The following is an 18426-nucleotide window of genomic DNA, read 5'->3' as shown; positions in this document are numbered from 1 at the left end:
TGGGGCGTTTAGAGCTTTTCAAAATAAAGCACTATTTGCTACAACTCGCTGCCCTAGAGGACTGTGCTGAAGATCCCTAACTGACATTTATGGCCCTCATGCTACAGGGTTTGTCAAAACACATATATGAGAAAAATTCCTGATAGAAAAATAAGTTCAAAAAACGTGTACACACACACACACACACACACACACACACACACAGTAGACAAAGAGCTGCAGTTTCTGAAATTACTAATTTTCATGTGGTTAGCTTTGCAAATGGGAAAACTTGCAGAATCCATACATTTGCACCTTTCACACTTAGACCCTAGTGTGAATGTGCAAAGTCCCCCCATTGATTTCAGTGGGAACACTTTCCTGCTGCCGACTGGCTGTTTAAATGCATTCTTCTGTAGTAGGGAAGTCAGGGACATTAGACTGTCCATTTACGTCCTAGTCAGAAATGCTTAAGTTCAACTTGAATATAAAGTTTGCTAAATCGCTTAGACCTTTTACTAGTCATTTCAATGGGGGGGGGGAGAAACCCACACAATTCTGCACAAAAAAGGGGAGGGATGCAAGTGTTAAGAGATTACACAGCATTAAGACATGTTCAAATCAATAATAGGGTTTAAAAAGCTAAACAAAAGATTATATCAGGAAATCTATTTCTACACAACGAGTGTTTCAATAAAGGCTAGTAGATAGCTCACACCCCTTTAGCGTGCAGTCCATGAGTGGTAGCTTGTAAACGTTACGGAGGCCACTTGGAGCGAAGAATATTACATCTTAATCACTAAACTCAGTTCCTTGCCTGAAATAGAACAAGATAGAGCTATCCTTTTGAAATAAGCACACTCACACTTAAGGGGAAATTTGACAGACATGCATCAACAATTGAACAGGGAAAACGTAGAAGTGTGAGTGATGGGATTACGGTATACCTATTTCTAGCTTTGGTGCAAGTCGAAACAATCAAACAGGAAGGCCATGCAGAAGAACAAACACTGCTTTACAGTTACATGCCCAACCCAAAAAAGAACACACGTGGGTCTTAAACAGCCAAGCACGTCTACAGCACCCGTAACCATGCTTCGGGCAGACTTAGTCTAACACCTTAGAAAACTAACATCTGTCATGGTGCACATGCCGAGGCCACCCTTTCTTGGGCAATCCTACATCCTGCCTGTACTTCTAATCATTTCCTAATAAGCCGCACCTTGGGCTGGGTGCCACTTTATTGTTAATTTATAAATTGTACAGTTCCTTCAGCAGGCATACAGTCTTTAGATTGCAGTCAAGCCTTATCTGTTCAAGTTGACTTTAGTTCAGACACGGACGTTAAAGGATGGAGAGAATCCAAAGGGGGTTTTACTGCAGAAAGATTGAGGGAAATGAAGTAATGTGTCCTTGCTCACACAGGATGCTTACAATAAATATATATTACAGTTGTCAACTACTGGAAATTTAGGCAGACTCCGGCTTTGTCCTCGACCTCACCCCAAAAAAAAATCAAAAAAAAAAATGGAAACTTACACAGAGAAATAAAATGTTAGGAAAGCAAGAAGTTACGGAATCAAGTTTTTCCCCAGGTTCTGCTGAATTACTTACATAATGCTCCAATAGCCATGTGTTAAAAAAGTAAATAAAACATGGCAGCAATTTTTTTTTGTTTTTCAAAATGAGTCGAAAAGCAAGGTATTACCTCATAGCTATGGTGTGATAGAAGTCTTTACAATATGTTGTAATCTGATAAGTAGTTGCGTTAACATGCACAGAGGTCCAATAAGCCCAGACTGAAAGAGACTCATGATCACAATGCCCAGAGAAAACCCACCTCTGATGATCCATAGCTATAAAATAAAAAAAATAAAAAAAACCATGATGGATCTGGCGAAACTAGATAGCTGCTGTATAGTGGCTTTACCATGTCTTATCCTCAAACTAAAAATATGATATGACGACATTTAAATCCATTTTTCCCTTCTGTCCTAAATGGTTCTAATTATTTTAAGGTGCATTTTATCATTTTAATAATAAAGAAAAAATCCTTCGTTCGGGGAATAGTCTATGCTCATGGGGGGAGGCCTACAGCGTGGCTGAACAACTCACACACTGCGCCTCAGCTGCCAAATCTACATGAGCTCAGAACTTAAAATGAAAGAGGCTGAAATCCAAGTAGAAAAGCTTTTGGGAAAGTTTTCCAAAGAAACGCCAGTGATAATTAAGATGTATAGGATGGTTACGTGTATGTGACTGCATTAACCTGGACCGCTTGTGCTTTACTTCTATTTGTCATTCACCCAGCTGCAGACTTCCTCCAGTAGTGGACAGATGTGCAACATATAAACTATTTTAAACCCATCAATTTGCAGGATTTGTATTAAAAGGGACAAACTCAGAAAAGGAGCAGATTCCAACTAGCCTAGGTGAAAATACATATTATGTACACACATTGTTTCCATTCTGAATTCAGCAGATAGGGGAGAATCCACTGGGAGAGTTCAATGCTGCAGACGTACGTAGCTTACACAGTGGTGTTCCCTGCCCACAGGTGGTCAACAGCTGGCACGAAAAGCCTTCTGAAACACAGCTTCACTAATAGGTTTCATTCAGCTATATTGTTTGAGTCACTGATATTTGAAAATAAATCACATGTAAAAACTAAACTGAAAACAAAAAACGTAGGAGTCACCAAGCCACTTAATCAGAGATCAGGAAGTTGGTTACACCATAAGGACATAATGACCCTGCATAATATCAAGTTTTTTGTAGGAGATCACAACATTTTGCAGGACAAACTCAGTTTCTCAGGGAGAAGCTTGCTGAGGCAGGACCAGTCAATGTCACTTTCAGCTAAATTGCCAAATTCTGGATAAGTAACATGGGAGTTACCATGATTTTATGGTGTCCTAAACCCAAAAAGTAATTCAACAGGTGTTTATGCTGACATGAGGATTTATTCAACCATCTTTATAAACTCTGTGTTCTACCGCTGAAAGTTGACTTTTCAAAGCCCTTATCCCAGGCAATGTAAAGTTACTCTTCCAAGTTCCACCTTTAATCAAAAGGAGCAGTGTTGGCTTGAGAACAGGAGATTAAAATCCACTTTCCTGAAAGCTTATGTTTTCAGAGATTTCTCCAAGTGTTCCCAGGCTTCCGAAATAGCAGGAAAGTGCCTATTTTGAGGTTAACAAAACATTTGCATAGCGTAGTTAGAGGAGGTTACTCATGGTGACTGCACGTTAACATCCTTTTCATTAAAAAAGGGACCACCAGTCACGTAAACTGGTGTTTTTACAGCCATGCAGTAAATGTAACCTCTGGTTTAAGTTACACTGCAAATTTTACACCCAAGTTCTGCTTAATCATTAACTATTTCAGGTCCAACAAAAAAAGGGTTGATACAGGCACCAGAAGAATCTTCACACCCAAAAATAACACTGCAGAAAGTACTAGGGTATTTGATTCCTCCATATTGGTCCCTACAAGCTTCGGCTTTTTCTTATTCACCAACACATAGCAAACACACTTGCTTACATAACTGGTTCTTAAAAAATAAATTAATAAACCTGTCAAATTATGTAAAAAATACGAAGTGTATTAACTAAAGCAGGATTTGCAGGAAGTTAAACATTTCAAAACCGTTAGTTTGCTGTGCATCGTTAAGGGAAAACCCTGTCACGTTCCAGTTTGAACTCGCATAATGCATAGCCAATATTAGAAGAAATCTAGAAAGTCTTTGTACCATTACTTGCGGAACTATGGATTGTAGAACACCAGCTTAGCCCTTCTTAGTAGAATGATCTTAGCGGGTTTGGTCTTTTATTATGGTTAGTGAAGCTGCAGAAACATTCCACTTTCTTGTAAGCTATGTTCTGACACAAAACTATAGTCAGCCCATCAGACAGCAGTGTTTTCACTGGCTGAATTGGCCAATGCTATCAACTAGGAGAACTTTCATTCATGGATGTTTGAGAGACATGCAAGTCTTAGTTGAGTACCCACCTGGGAAGCCAAGTATAACAGGTAATAAAGTTTCTCCTGATAAAATACTGTTTTGCATACAAAATGTTGGCTTGTGTTACAAGGACGCCTATACCTTACTCAACACTATTTAAACACACATCCCTACCTGTGCTATAGCCTCCAAAAATAAACCACTTGTCAATTTCTGTCTTGAGACCCAAGCGATTTCCCTTGATTTTTTAAACCATTTTCCTGTCATACATATATTTACACATCAGCTCTAATCATTCTCTGTTGAAATGGGCAATGCACATGTCATCTCAAACCACGTTACCTAGTTTGCTACACAGGTTAATGCAGTATGGACACCTGCTTTGGAAAGTCTAGTCAATGCTGAACAGGTTGTTTCTAATCTATAGGTACACATCTTACAAAAATGATTGCAAATATAAACTGTTTACTACAGTATTCCTATTTATGACTAGTTAATATAATCTATGACTGAAATGCACCTTGAGGGCATTAAAGATTTCAGAGATATAGGAAGGTGAGCAGGTGCATTTAATGAGTAACAAAGGAGGAATCAATAGCCGATAGTGATTCACTGAAGGAAGGCTGAAGACAATGACTGGAACCACTACAGCTTTGTTGAGTATGGAAGGCCACTTTAAAGTTTCCTTATATGTAGGCAAAACTGTAGTCTGTCAACTATGCATTCACTGTGTTACTCCTGTAGATACCCACACTGTCCACTAAGCAGTTCCCAGAGGAGTAACACAACAGTCTTTGCAACAGGAGAAATACCAGCAAAACTACGACGTTACTATATTGTATAAAGAGGATTGTGTGTTGTGGCTTATATATCAGCACTTAACAGTGACCCCTTGGGCTCTGTCACATAAAAAAAACCCCAAAAAACACTTCTCATTTTCATCTTGCGGCACTGCATAGCTGCACATTAACAGTGTACCTGGTTACAGAAAAAATTGGGATAATCCTTAAACTTGCACCTTCCCATTGTAGCCTGAGCTCAGCAGTACAGGTGAGATAGCAAAAGTAGCGCTGTATGTTGGGTAATTCAGAGTGTTCCAATTCCCATCAACCACCTAATAGATTGTAAGCTCACAACTTTGTATGTTCCATTTAATTATGTATTCTCTAATTATAGTTATGCAATCTGCATAAAAATACAATGCACATTTACCCCCCTTATTTTACACTTTAATCTACAGCCTGCAGATTGTTAACCAACAGTGCTATGCTGTCTAGCACGTTTGTAATTGATAACTGGTAGGTGTGAAACATCAGCCACTTGTATGTGATCAACATGTCGCTTGTGATGGAGTCCTATAAAGTCAGAGCTTTGCTTGGTACAACAATGTAGCAAATGTTCAGTGTTCCAATGTGAACTCGTGACAAGTTTTAACTGGGTTCATGTAGAGGTAAGCTAGACTTCATACAAATTTTAACAAAAATGTGCCAGTTTTGTTAATTCGTACGAATGTGCAAAAATGAAAGAACCCCCAATTTAACGAATGAAAATATGGCAGAGAGATCCTAATTTGTTTGCATCTTGTTAGTCTATTCACTCATGCTAACTCTCTCTACCTACTCCTTCAACTGCTTCTGTGTCCACGTCTCCTTTAACGCAGAACCGATTCTTGTTTTGTCTCTTGTTCGTCAGTCCTCTTCTTTCTTGCACCGTTTCCCCCCACTTCCTGGAGCACTTCAAGAGGAAGCAGAATCCATGGTCATGGCCTCTCCCATGATGGTAGAAATGTGGAAGAGGCCATCCTCATTGCTCAGCCCTTTAGTTTTGGTGCTCCAAGAGGCAGACAAATCTGTCTGCATTATTTTGACCTCTTGGGGTACTTTTGCAGCTGATCCCTGGTTTCATAGCATCCTTCACATTACCTACATTTAAGTTCTCCAGACCACGGATTTCTGCATGTGACCAACACTACAAACATATAGAAACAGAGTGCGATGGCTGTAAAGAACCAAACACCCTATCCAATGTGCTTGTATAGAAAGACCATTTACTTGTGTATTCCCTAAGAAACATTATGTACATTCCAAGCTTTCTTGAATTCTTTTGCAGGGTTTCCCCACATTATCTCCATTGGAAGTTCATTCCAAATATTTATTACATATTGTCCAAGCAGCCCTTCGTCTTCTGACGCAACCCCTCCTTAGCCTACAAATAAACTATATACTTGCAAGAGTTTAGGTTAGCGATCATCTGCATTGCTATGTACTTCATCCACACAAATGGAGGCAGTTTTCTTATTCTAACCACACTGTTCTCCAAGGAAGATAGGACAATAAGTACACACTTACCCTTGCCATGGTCGCCAAGAGAAATATTGTTCATGCGGCTCACTAATGAACTGGCTTCCTCTGTGTCACTGTCAAACTGAGCTTCGATAATGAGATCTGGGCTTCCACCTCCATCCTGGACATGTTGCTCCGAAAGAACCAATGGTGAATTTTTGGGTATGGCGGCTCGTCCAGCATCTTCCTCAACATCACAAGAATCTGGCTTTACAACCTGAAAAGAAAAGATGGTTCAAATGCAGCCATTAGCAAAATGCAAGAAAGAAATACTATGCACTCATAAGGGAATATGACGTATTAAGAAAAAAAAATGTTATAATGCGGCATCTGCTTGCATTGGTTTATGTTACTGTAAGCTGCAGAGGAGCACAGCCCATCTCCAGCTGACATGACCATGCTGAAAACCACCACAATGGCTTGTAAGGAGCTGTGTGGATCATCCAGAGGTTTCTCATCAATTGCTGGTGGAACACCTGTTGGCTTTCTGTTGTATTCGCAAAGAAAGTCCCAACCTATCAGTCTTCAGAATGGTTTCTCTACAACACTCTTCCAATTCTGATTTATGGCTTTGGTCATTAAAGAAAGAATGTCACTTGCTTCATCACCCGGCCCCTATCCATGTTGGAATTTAAGTATTCAATATAATCAAGTGCCCCATCTACATGAAAGAATAGTTTGAGGACAAATAAAATACAATCTATAGGGTTGTAAAAGGGATGATAATTCCATGCAATTATTTGCTGTGACACCTCATAGCCAATGCACTCTGGGAAGCAGAGTGTACAACATCTTATTTTAAAGTACAACCCCTCAAAAGGGAGTCAATCCAATTCAGAAGCTAACAAGAGATTAGCCATAACAGCCCCTTTAAAAAAACAAAAATGTACGCAGCTTAGTTTTGCATGCTCAACAGCAGACTAAATCAAGTTTACTCAGTCTATGTCAATAAAAATTCCAGATTTTCAATAAGTAGTTAATTTTTTTTTTAAAAGATTTACAGCTTGGCCATTTGGTAATTAAGTTCTCATCTATCTGCAACTTTCAAACACCTCCTGGTTATCAGGCACTTGATATATTTGAGCTTTGCAAAGTAACTGTAAGGAGCAAAAACAGGTGCATGCTGTTAAACGCAACTATCATTTAAGCAGAGGCAGCTTTACTAATTTTAGGTAGTGGAAAAATTGGTGTTAGGCAGTTGTTTATTTACAAGCTTTTTAGGATTGCAGAACCCTGTGGGAAAAGCAGTACACATTGCCCAACTGTTAGTTGTGATCGTTTGCAATTCAAAATAGTGGAACATCTCTAAGTAATAATCCTGACAGTCTCAGGAATAGAGGTAATTAACACCTATGATGGAAGCAAGTCAACTGGCACTTCACCCCTCTATTCCTCCCAGGGTTCAGATATCTGCTAGCAGTAGGATATGTTGCCCTGTATCTTCCAGGCTTTAAATAGAGGGGATTGGGAGGTGGGGGGTGTCCCATGTTACTACTAGGAAAATCAGATTGGTCAGCTTTGTGTTTCTGCTATACATGAAACAGGCAATTTAGGTAAGCTTTCTTATTCTCAATACAAAAAAGGGATATTTCAAATAAGGCCATTTGTTACTGAAGATATAAAGTACAGCCACGGCACCAGTAACATCAAAACAAAGAACCAGCCTTGGCATTTCCCAAATAATTTTTACCCAAGCTTCTACGAGGAGTCAAAGTTGACAGAGCTGAAATCATCCCAATGCATTAAATGTTTCAACGAACACATTTCTTTATAAAGAGATTAGTGGGGAATCAAAAAGGTCATTATAAAAATAAAAAATTAAAAAATATAAAAATGGTACAGCCATGTGACATTTTTTGGATATTTTCTCTAATATCCATGTGCTGCTTTACCCCTCTCCTTCCATAGCAAAGGACCTGACAGAGAGAGAACACATTGGATATGCCCCCCCCCCAAACCACATGCACAATAGACCCAAGCCAGAGATGCCCAATTTGAGTCCAAGGAAGCTAAACATTCAAAGTTTCCGAAGCTTTGGTTTATAAGAATTTTAAAGAAAGAAGTTGAGTAAACATTTATGGTACAAGTCTCAGTCTAGTCCTTTCCAGCAGGTATTTACTATTCATTTCAGGTTCTGAGTCACTTGGAGTTGAACACTGTAAATTACAGTTGGAAGGCGGCCATATTAACGTCTAATATAACAAAGCAATCTGAGAAGTAATGGCAAATGCTCTGCCAGGGAAGGCTTTTTACTCTAGCAGAGGTCTTTATACGTGAAAGTAAAAGATTTGCCACCCTCTGATCTTTGTTATGCGATGCTCAAAGCAGATTACACAAAGGTGTTAAGACCATAAGCCAACTGGCCAGAGGATGCATATTCTGAAAAGTTTTTTTTAAATACACAAATCACACCCCCTGTAATCAGCATCTAGTTCTCTAAACCTAACTGGAAGGACCTGCAATAATAGAATGAATATCAGATATCCTTGCATCATACAAGCTGGATTAGATATTACAGGAACAGCAAGAATAAGTTTCCATATGTTATTCCTTTAATATTATCGTTATATTTTTCATTTTTATAATTTATAGGCTTTAAAGAAACAGCATTAGGTCACATGCTGCTCCACCAACAACAAACGCATGTCAACACTTAACACGCATTGTATACTTTCCACAAACAATTACCTACTTTGCCAAAAAGCGTCAGCTCCAGGCAACTGCCGACCTACCCCTCCACTGTCAGTTTCATATTAGTTTTAATTGGCTGAATCGGTAAATCACTGGCAGGAAAGTGCTTCCACAGAGTTCTCAGAACTCCTGAAAGTTTTGTACAAACCCGCACTACCAGTCAATGAAACTAGCACTTATATGCCCTGGTAAGCAGGAGATCTACCCATCAGGACTTTACACAGAGGGAATAAAATGTGCCAAGAGCTTGCAAGCCTGCAAAGTTGGCTCACAGTCATTCATCTCATGAAGACCTATATACAATGGCTACCATCACTTAATATTCTATACTAATAAACAGCTTGAATTCATATACTTAATTACATTCAAATAGTTAGGGTCCTTTGTGAGGAAAAGACCAGCAAAGTTATACCAGGTGATGCCTGGTCAGAGCCATGCTTCACCTCGCCAAGCATGGAAGTAAATCACTATGCAAAATTGTGCTAGTTGAGCCATTATGGAATTCTGGTCAAAACCCACCTGATTCCATTAATCATAGATACAATTGACAAGAATATACTCACAGGTAAACACAGTCCAGGATACTCAATAATTTTATAGAACCCACAACAAATACCAAGGAATTTACATGATTTCTACCATCAGGCCTGCCCATGGAACTTTCCCACCACATCTTAACCAAGAGAAGCTTGATTCACATATGTCAGCCAAGGAGATGAAGAAATGCTTGCTGGTTGAGCTTTCGAACATGAAAAATAAACCCTTTGCCCCCCTTTAATGTGTTTTTTTACACACATTATCTTTACAGTATATTTTATACTTATCTTCAGTGAATAAACATGGATGCAGTAGGGGAAAGGGTAGATCATTTCTTTAAATTTTCTGTTGCTCTGCTACTTTGCAAGATCTCTGGTATTTTTCATCAGCTGTTATTCTCACAATATTATTGTAAGTTGCTGAACATTGTACTTTGTTCAGAAAGAAGTATGCATATTTTACTTTACAAAAAGAATATATAAAATAATTAGAGTTTAACCAGGCACTTTTCATGCTGACTGACATATTTTAGTATATTCAAGAACTTAACAGACTACACAAATTCAACATAACTACTGAAATGTTGCTTAGGAAACGGGTCAGCGAAAGAAAAACAAATTAAAAGAAAAAAAAAAACTCAAAACACAGGGTTTTTTTGTTTTTTTTCTTTTCTTTTTAGTTTTTACCCATGCAGATGCCACTTACATTTTGGGGCACTGTGGGAAAGCTTAGTTATTAATTACCAACACTAACTCTGTGAAATCTGGTACTTTTGGCATATGATCACCACAAAATCTAATTGAAGTAGCAGCTGTATTCATTTTCTTGTTCACAGCTGTCTAATAAAGAGTGCTGAAATGATGGGCTAAAAAGCTTGCTTGGTAAAGGAAAAATTAAAAAAAGGAAAAGAACACTATTGGAGAGATTTTGGTTTTGTTTATGGAAGGGGGTTTAAGTATTTTTACTAATCTGAGTTGGATGCAAAGGTTAAAAATTTTGCACTTGCACAGAAATACATCACAAGCAACGTAATGAAATCAGAACCAAGTGACTGCATCGCAGAGAAGCCCCGACCTGTACTGTTCTCAATAAAAGCTGTCTCTAGAGCTCAGCTGGGGTGGCAAGCCTGTGCCACCCTATATGAATATACATTAAGGATTGAAAAAAAAAAAAAATCTTACCAGTGAATTCTTGTTCTTGCAATGTTCAAATATCACAGTGGAAGATAACTATGCCTATGCAGGTAGACAGTGGCTTTACTTACATATTCAAGGACTTTCTTGCCTTTAGAGTTATAACAAAGAACAATAATCTTTCAACGGCTTTTCCCGTTTCCCATCAGGCAACCACGCATCCACTAGGGGTGACCACATATACATGTCCTGGAAAACATTACATATTTATGACCAGCACAGGTAAAGTGCTGCCCTGGCATATGTGGTATGTATAGACTCATGGAATGGAACCAAATAGTCAGATAGACATACTCCATAGAGCAGGGGCGTCCAACATGCGGCCCAAATGCGGCCCGCGAGACCTCGAGGTGCGGCCCGCGTAAGATCGGCAGCCAGGGCAACCGATCTTACACGAGCCGCACCTCAAGCCCTGCTACTTACTTGTGGGAGGGTCTTCTGGACTGCACAGAGGAAGCGGAGTTCACGTGACATCCTACTTCCTCTGTGCTTTAGCAGAGAAGGCAGAGGGAGGCCGCGCCCCCTGCTGAAGTCTGTGAGCGGCATCGAGGAGCTGCAGTGCAGGTAAGGGGGTGGGGAGGGTGTTTGAATGAGTGTGTGTGATTGAGGGAATGAATCTGTGAATGAATGATTATATGAATAAATGAGTGTGTGTGTGTGTGTGTGTGTGTGTGTGTGTGTGTGTGTGTGTGTGTGTGTGTGTGATAGCATGGATGTGTATGTGCTGGAACCTAGGCATGATGGGACTGTGATTGCTGTTAGCAATCACACTCCTATCATGCCAAGTCAGCCAGTACATGCTGAAACCTGGCCAGCTGCCCCCCTTGTGTATTGATGCTGCCAGTAGTATGGGGTCTGCACTTACAGCCCCCCTGTACCAGCATGTACTGGCTGACTTGGCATGATAGGAGTGTGATTGCTAACAGCAATCACAGCGAGCACAGTCCCATCATGCCTAGGTACCAGCATTTACTGGTTGCCTGGGTATGATAGGAGTGTGATTGCTGTTAGCAATCACACTCTTATCATGCCAAGTCATATTGCTAATTTTGTCCAATTGTGTGTTACCTACTTTTATTAAAAATGTGAGTTTTTATTATTATTTTTAAAGGTGAGGTTCATTTTCGGTTTTGGCTAAGTGAACCCTGAATGTTTTGGTCCAGAATTTTCATTTTAGTTCATCCCTAGAATAAATCTAGGGAATCCTGAATTTGTAGTCGCAAAACTTTCTAGGCCCAGAAATCAGTGAGAGGAAGAGTAAAGGTTTTGTGTAATTTTACTTTATTTTAATCTGCATATTTTATTAAAGGCCATATTTTTTGTCACAGTGAAAAATGAGTGCGGCCCGCGCACGTATACAATTCTGATGAAGTGGCCCACTGCAGAAAAAACTTGGACACCCCTGCCATAGAGCATTTTACCTGGGCTGGTCAGCAATATGTAAAAATTGTGTGAATCCTGTAAAACATGGATGATGTGGTCACCCTAACACCCATGGATCTGCCCAGGGAACAGGTGTAGAAGACCCATAGCACCTCCACAAAGTGTCCTCAACTTGAGAAAATAAATATTCTGGCTTCAAATTCAGAGAATATATTTACAAGTACTTAAATAAAAGTGCTGGTACACACATAAGTGGGTCAGAAGAGCACAAAGCTTAATGCTTTTTTTGCACCTTACATGACCCTTACTTATAACAAAGAACAACTCTATCCAAGTAGAAACTTTATAGGGAAGAAAAATCATGCTACCGGGAAAAGGTAGAGGAAAGCTCCTGGTAAGAGCTTTGTGTCCATGTCCTTGCTGGCAGTAGATAGAAATGTTGCATGGGCTACAAGTAATCACAAGTAGAATTAGTAAAATCTGGATACATTAAACATTACATCTCCTAGAATGAGTGCTTACCCAGGCCTTATACACACACACACACAATCTAAAAAACTGCTTACTAAGATCTGCACACAAAGTCTGCTTCTGCCAAATACTGGACTTTGTCACTATAATACTTAAGTGTCTTATGCAACAACTCCACAATCTGTCATGCTGTGCATTGTGCTGGTGGGATGCAACGAATGCTGAACACAGTACTGTCATGTTTGAGTGTTCTCAGGGGAAAGAAAATTATATTTTTAAAAATGTATATACACACCCCTAATAGTCTCCTCATTCAGCAAGGCAATGCTCCAGAACCCTGACCTGGTTACAACAATCTTTGGTCCTGGACTATCCCTGTCTCACCATTTGCTGCTTTTTTGAGAGCTCTTATTTGTCATTTTACATTTTTAAATTAGGAGCACATTTGCAAGTAGATATTTGGTTTGCATTTCTTGAAAATTGAAGCTTGCATTTCAAAATGACTGAATTACAACATACCCAGCTACAACTGCCATTATCTACAGGTACAAAGGGATGTTTTCTCAACTGCCCACCAACTAATTAGCAAAAACATATAACATACTCACCATTCCCTTGAAAGGTTTAGTCTTGGGTGGTGCCTACTAACACACTGCCTATCCCAACAGGTAATTAACAAACGTACAAATAATTTGTTCATATAATTGGTACAAAACTTCCTTAAATGTCCAGAAAAAGAGAGGGGGGGGGATGTGGATGTATGTTTCATGTGGTCAAACCGGGGTCCTCTGAACAGAGTGTAAGCCACAAAAATAGCTTGTTATCTTAACCATCAACCAGGCAGCTCTGATTGAACATTTTGGGCCGTTGCTAGAAGTCTTTTGTATTTTCTTAACTTTTTATGCCACATTTACACCCTCAATGCATGCTTTCCGAGCTCAGTTTATGGACTGTGGAATTAGTTTTGATAAACACATCAGCTAGGACTTTGAAGAGCACATTTTGTAAGCCAAATGTTCCCTGGACCTCTGTATTAATAGTCCATTCTGCTCAGCTTGGGCTAAATGTTGCCAAGCTTCCATGCAGAAAATCCTTTAGTGCAATAAGTATGTTGAGCTCTGCAAAACGGCCCAATAAGGGTTTAACCATAGGTTAAAAGGGAAACTAATATATATATATATATATATATATATATATATATATATATATATATATATATATAGTCAATATTAACCACAAAGAACTCAAAATAGCAGAAAACCATATGTCTAAGACTATGTCTGCTTGCTTTCTGCACCAATGATTAAGCACTAAGCGTGAAACGCATCTGGCCTTCTTACCTGGGGGTTCTCTCTCTTCTCCTATGGTGGATACCTGCTCTATATATGCTGCACTGATCAAAGGATGGATCAATCTACTTCTGCAGACCTGATCTTCCCACGTGTTTCATTTGGTAAGGGGTTTGGCCCACCTCCTACGTGTTTATTATTGACGTCTGGCTGAGACAGCAGGGGTTACTCATGAGCTTAACGTAGAGGAGGTAAATATCGCAGTTCGGATCATACGTTGAGCGTTACATGTACCTTCAAGTTCACAATTTATAGGCAGAACCTTTCAGAGCACGTGCTGAGGCGTTTTTGGCCAGCAAATGTAATAGCATACAGAATTAGCTGCCCACAGCAAATACTTCTATGCCAGACCTTAACATCTACACCACATAACAAAATACTCGAAACCCTAAAATTGACTGAGAGTCGAGGGATAATAGTAACCAGGCTACAGTTTGCTTCTGGGTCCCTGCATAATTTGAGTGAGCAGAATGCTTCCTTAAGGGACAAACATTAGAATTCTTAGCATTGGCCTTAGGTTTGTTCCTTGCAGTTGAGCTGACAAATGACATTTTATAGTCGACAACACACACAGAAAGAGTTACATTTGCTTAATGGACCTCACTGTAACCTTTAACAGAGGAAACTGGAATTCTTTAAACTGGAAGGTTCTAGGAGTGGTAGAGTAAACGGGTAATGACTGCTCTGTCCTGGATTTACACTCTGAAATCAGTAATTGCAGATTTTATTCATGGAGCTGTCCGATAGTCTGTCAGAAATCAATTGCCTTCCATCCACCATAATACAGACCACTCATATTTCCCGTCTAACCGTTATTTACAGTTTGCCACATGTGATCATCATTCTCTAACCACAGCTCTGCACCAGCTAACTAATCTAGTTAACTGCGAAAGCTAATGCAGACAACTGTATATTCATTTAACAAAAATGCGCTGGACAAAATATGGAATTTTTACTTAAAGGTAGTATATGTATTCTTAAAAAAAAAAAAAAAAAAAAAAAAAAAAAAAAGGATACCCTCCTTTCGCCTCATTCTTAGATGTCTCCACAAAGGGTTGGTTCTTCATTTTGGTTTCCTGGTTCTATACAGTATCTGCCTCCTAGCGAGTATATCGCGGGCTAAAAAAGTACTTCCATGGAGCGTGCCACCAAATTTGACTAGAGAAATCTTTCACAGTAGGTGCTCTCTGCCGCGGCTAATTTAAAAAAGGAGAGACGCAGGTACTTTTCTGCTGCAGAGCTTGTCATATCCTGGACATGTTTGCTACTTCTCAGTTTACATAAACTGGTTAGGGCTTTCAAGAAAGTGCTATAATTCACAGAAATTCAAGTGCACACAAAACGTCCACAAGCACTGCAGTATATTACAGTGCTATATAAAATCAAAATATAATCCATTCAATTATGCAAATTTCAAAAGGTGGCTGGCTGCCACAGAACTTATTTCCCATTTGTCTCCCCAAAATGACACTATGACAAAACAATTAGAATCTTTACAAAAAAAAAATCTGTTAACATAGCACATGCAATGCAAAAGGAGTGTCCACACTTTGTGCTTGTAATGCTGTATGTATGATTGGAATACAATCATCTTGTGCACATACATACACAACGAAAGACAAGTCAATGCAGGCAAGAGGAAGTTTCAATAAACGTAATCATATTACGCTTCAGGATACATAGTTGACAACATAAACCACAATACCCCCTCCTCGTTTCAAGAAATAAGTATTCTCAAGCCTCAGGCTTTACGTACCAAATAACCAACTTTAGCTGAAGTAGATTACATTAAAAATGAATGTGGTTATTGCTAGATGTACATTTTATTTTTAACAGAGGCAGAGACAACTTTACACATTCCATACACACAATTAAGTTAAAAGTGTATCTAAATCTATATTTACACATGCTTACATCAAAGTTTTTGCTATAACATTAAACAGTCAATTTTTTCTTGATGTTTATGTTAACTGAGCAAGAGTGATGTATTTGGGTGGCCAGATCCTACAAAATCATGCAATCACACATTAGTGGAAAGTAAAAGGTGGCGTTAATAAATCAGGCATTAGCAGATGTATCATTTTCTTCTTTCCTCTGACTCTTTAATTCTTAATTCAGCAGGGTAGATGGAACGGCACACTTAATAGACTAATAAAAAGCCACAGGATTCAGGCAGGCTTAAAAATAGACGGTCACAAGACTAACAGCATTCCCACCTTTTATCTACTCAGGCTCAAGGCCTTTATCTCTGGTAAATGTGATCACAAGCACACCCATAACAACAACATTTCACAGTTTCTCATGTCAGTCACTATTAGTCCATGCCAAACTTGACAGATTCACAAAAACCCCCATAATCATAGCTCGTTGCAGAAACATATGAACTTTACATGGATATACTAGCATTACATTTCCAATGTACCCTTTTTAATATTATAATACCAATATTTAATATGTTCATTAAAGCAACGTTAAAAGAACAGTTTAGAGCCCCCAAACCCATTCTATAGAAGAATGCGCATTGACCTAGAAGTTGTAGTCATGCTGCAGCAGCTTCCATCACCCTCCATGATCTGACACTTCTTGCCACTGATGGGCTACTTGTAAATCAGTGCTTCCATTGAAACCGAGAAGACTGCTCCACACAGGCTTTCCCCTAGCCAGCTGGATCTGACTGGAGGCAAATAAATCAAGTGTTCAACCAAACATATCTTCAGTTTGTAGAAGGGGGCAAATTTATATTAGGGGATTCTGCATCCTTAAAATGGACTAGACTGCATGGTTAACCAGCATGCATGCTAGTTGAACAAATTAAAACCCGTTAACAGGTTTTTACATTCTATAACACAGGAGCTGATGATGGAAATGTAAAGCGTGCCAGAACTGCTGTAGTTTAATACATGGATTCATATATACCATCAATGATTTTATGCAACCATGTTTGGATCATTTCTGCACTCCCTGTTCTATTCCATGCATCCATCTTTTGGTGTACCAATTGTGGACAGAATAAGTACAAAAGTGTGCTGTACTTCAGTTATGCGTTTACTATATTGGGGTCAGTAAAGATTTTATCATTTCACTAAACGGTCTTTAAAATTTAGATGGCTTCCTGGCTCAATTAGACACTTAAAGATATAAAATCAGTACAGCAAAGATACGTTTTAAACATGACAAAAAACAAAACCAAAACGGGTCAGTTGAAATCAATTGGTAAAATATTTAAAACATGTTCCGATTTTTGCCGATTCAGTGTAGTATATAGCCTCTTCTCCATTAACATTTACCAACTAAGGTAACTATACCTTATAAACGCTAAATGCCCCATCGTACATAAGAGAGTTTCTACAAAGCAAAATCTTTAGCTCTGTGGGTTTCTTGTGCTTACACATGTTAAAGAAACTGAATTAGACACATGGTCCTGGCTCACACATTTCAAAATGTGTCTGATCACTGCATTAAGGTGTGAGACTTAACCATTTAAACATTTTTTGTTGGGTTGTTTTTGATGACATTTCTACCCATTCTTGCATCAATTAGACAGACCTCTAGACTTCTATGACACAAAAACACTGCATTAAAATATCTCCCTGCTAAAATACAGCGGGGATACCTTTCGTCAAATAATGTGGTTATCTATGAACATTTTATATTTTAATACACAAAAAGGCACTGCCAGGATATTTCGTAAAAAAATCCCTTCGTAAACATTGCAATGGAATCTAGGGCTGCAACAACTAATCGATAAAATCGATAATGAAATTCGTTGCCAACGAATTTCATTATCGATTACTTGAATCGATTATAAAATGAGGGTTTTTTCAGAGCAAACGCTCTGAAAAATACCCCTCATTATATAATCCGTTTAGTCTGACTCACAGCAGCAGCTCCTACTTACCAGCCCCTCCCTGTAATCACTGTGACAACTGGCCCCGCCCCTTCCTTCTCCCAGAAGGCCAGAACCACATGGCTGTGACACTCATCTAACTAAGTATAAAATTAATATTTGGGCTACTGAAAGTTAGGGGAGGTGGGGGTTAGTTAAGGGGCAGTTATGGTTAATGGGGTGTTTAAGGTTAATTTAGGGGCAGTTATGGTTAATGGGGTGTTTAGGGGCAGCTATGGTTAATGGGGTGTTTAGGGTTAATTTAGGGGCAGCTATGGTTAATGGGGTGTTTAGGGTTAATTTAGGAGCTGGGGGTATAAGGCATATACATTATATAAGGCATATGTGGGGAGGGCAGTGTGGCATGTCTGGGGAGGACGGAGTGGTGTTTCAGGGTGTATAAGGCATATCTGGGGCCACAGTGGCATATCTGGGGTAGAGTGGAGCGGCATATGTGGGGAGGGCAGCGTAGCATGTCTGGGGAGGATGGAGTGGTGTATCAGGGGGTATAAGGCGTATCAGGCACAGTGGCATATGTGGGGGTGGAGTGGCTTATGTGGGAGGCAGCGTGGAGTGGCATATGTGGGAGGCAGCGTGGAGTGGCATATGTGGGAGGCAGCGTGGAGTGGCA

General features: G+C 39.4%; 1 protein-coding gene across 2 annotated transcripts in view; it reads right to left on the bottom strand.

The window, feature by feature from the left end:
* DIS3L2 (DIS3 like 3'-5' exoribonuclease 2) overlaps nt 1-18426 on the bottom strand; it is a 138878-nt gene that overhangs the window by 75126 nt on the left and 45326 nt on the right. For both annotated transcript variants that reach the window (XM_053460897.1, XM_053460898.1), the window contains one exon: nt 6292-6502. In XM_053460897.1, coding sequence (XP_053316872.1) covers nt 6292-6502 — 211 coding nt within the window. The remainder of the gene's footprint in view (nt 1-6291; nt 6503-18426) is intronic.

Source organism: Spea bombifrons, chromosome 3 (assembly GCF_027358695.1).
Source record: "Spea bombifrons isolate aSpeBom1 chromosome 3, aSpeBom1.2.pri, whole genome shotgun sequence".
NCBI classification, from domain to species: domain Eukaryota; kingdom Metazoa; phylum Chordata; class Amphibia; order Anura; family Pelobatidae; genus Spea; species Spea bombifrons.
The sequence above is the reverse complement of the archived record's forward strand: the minus strand, read 5'-3'. Positions and strand labels throughout refer to the sequence as shown.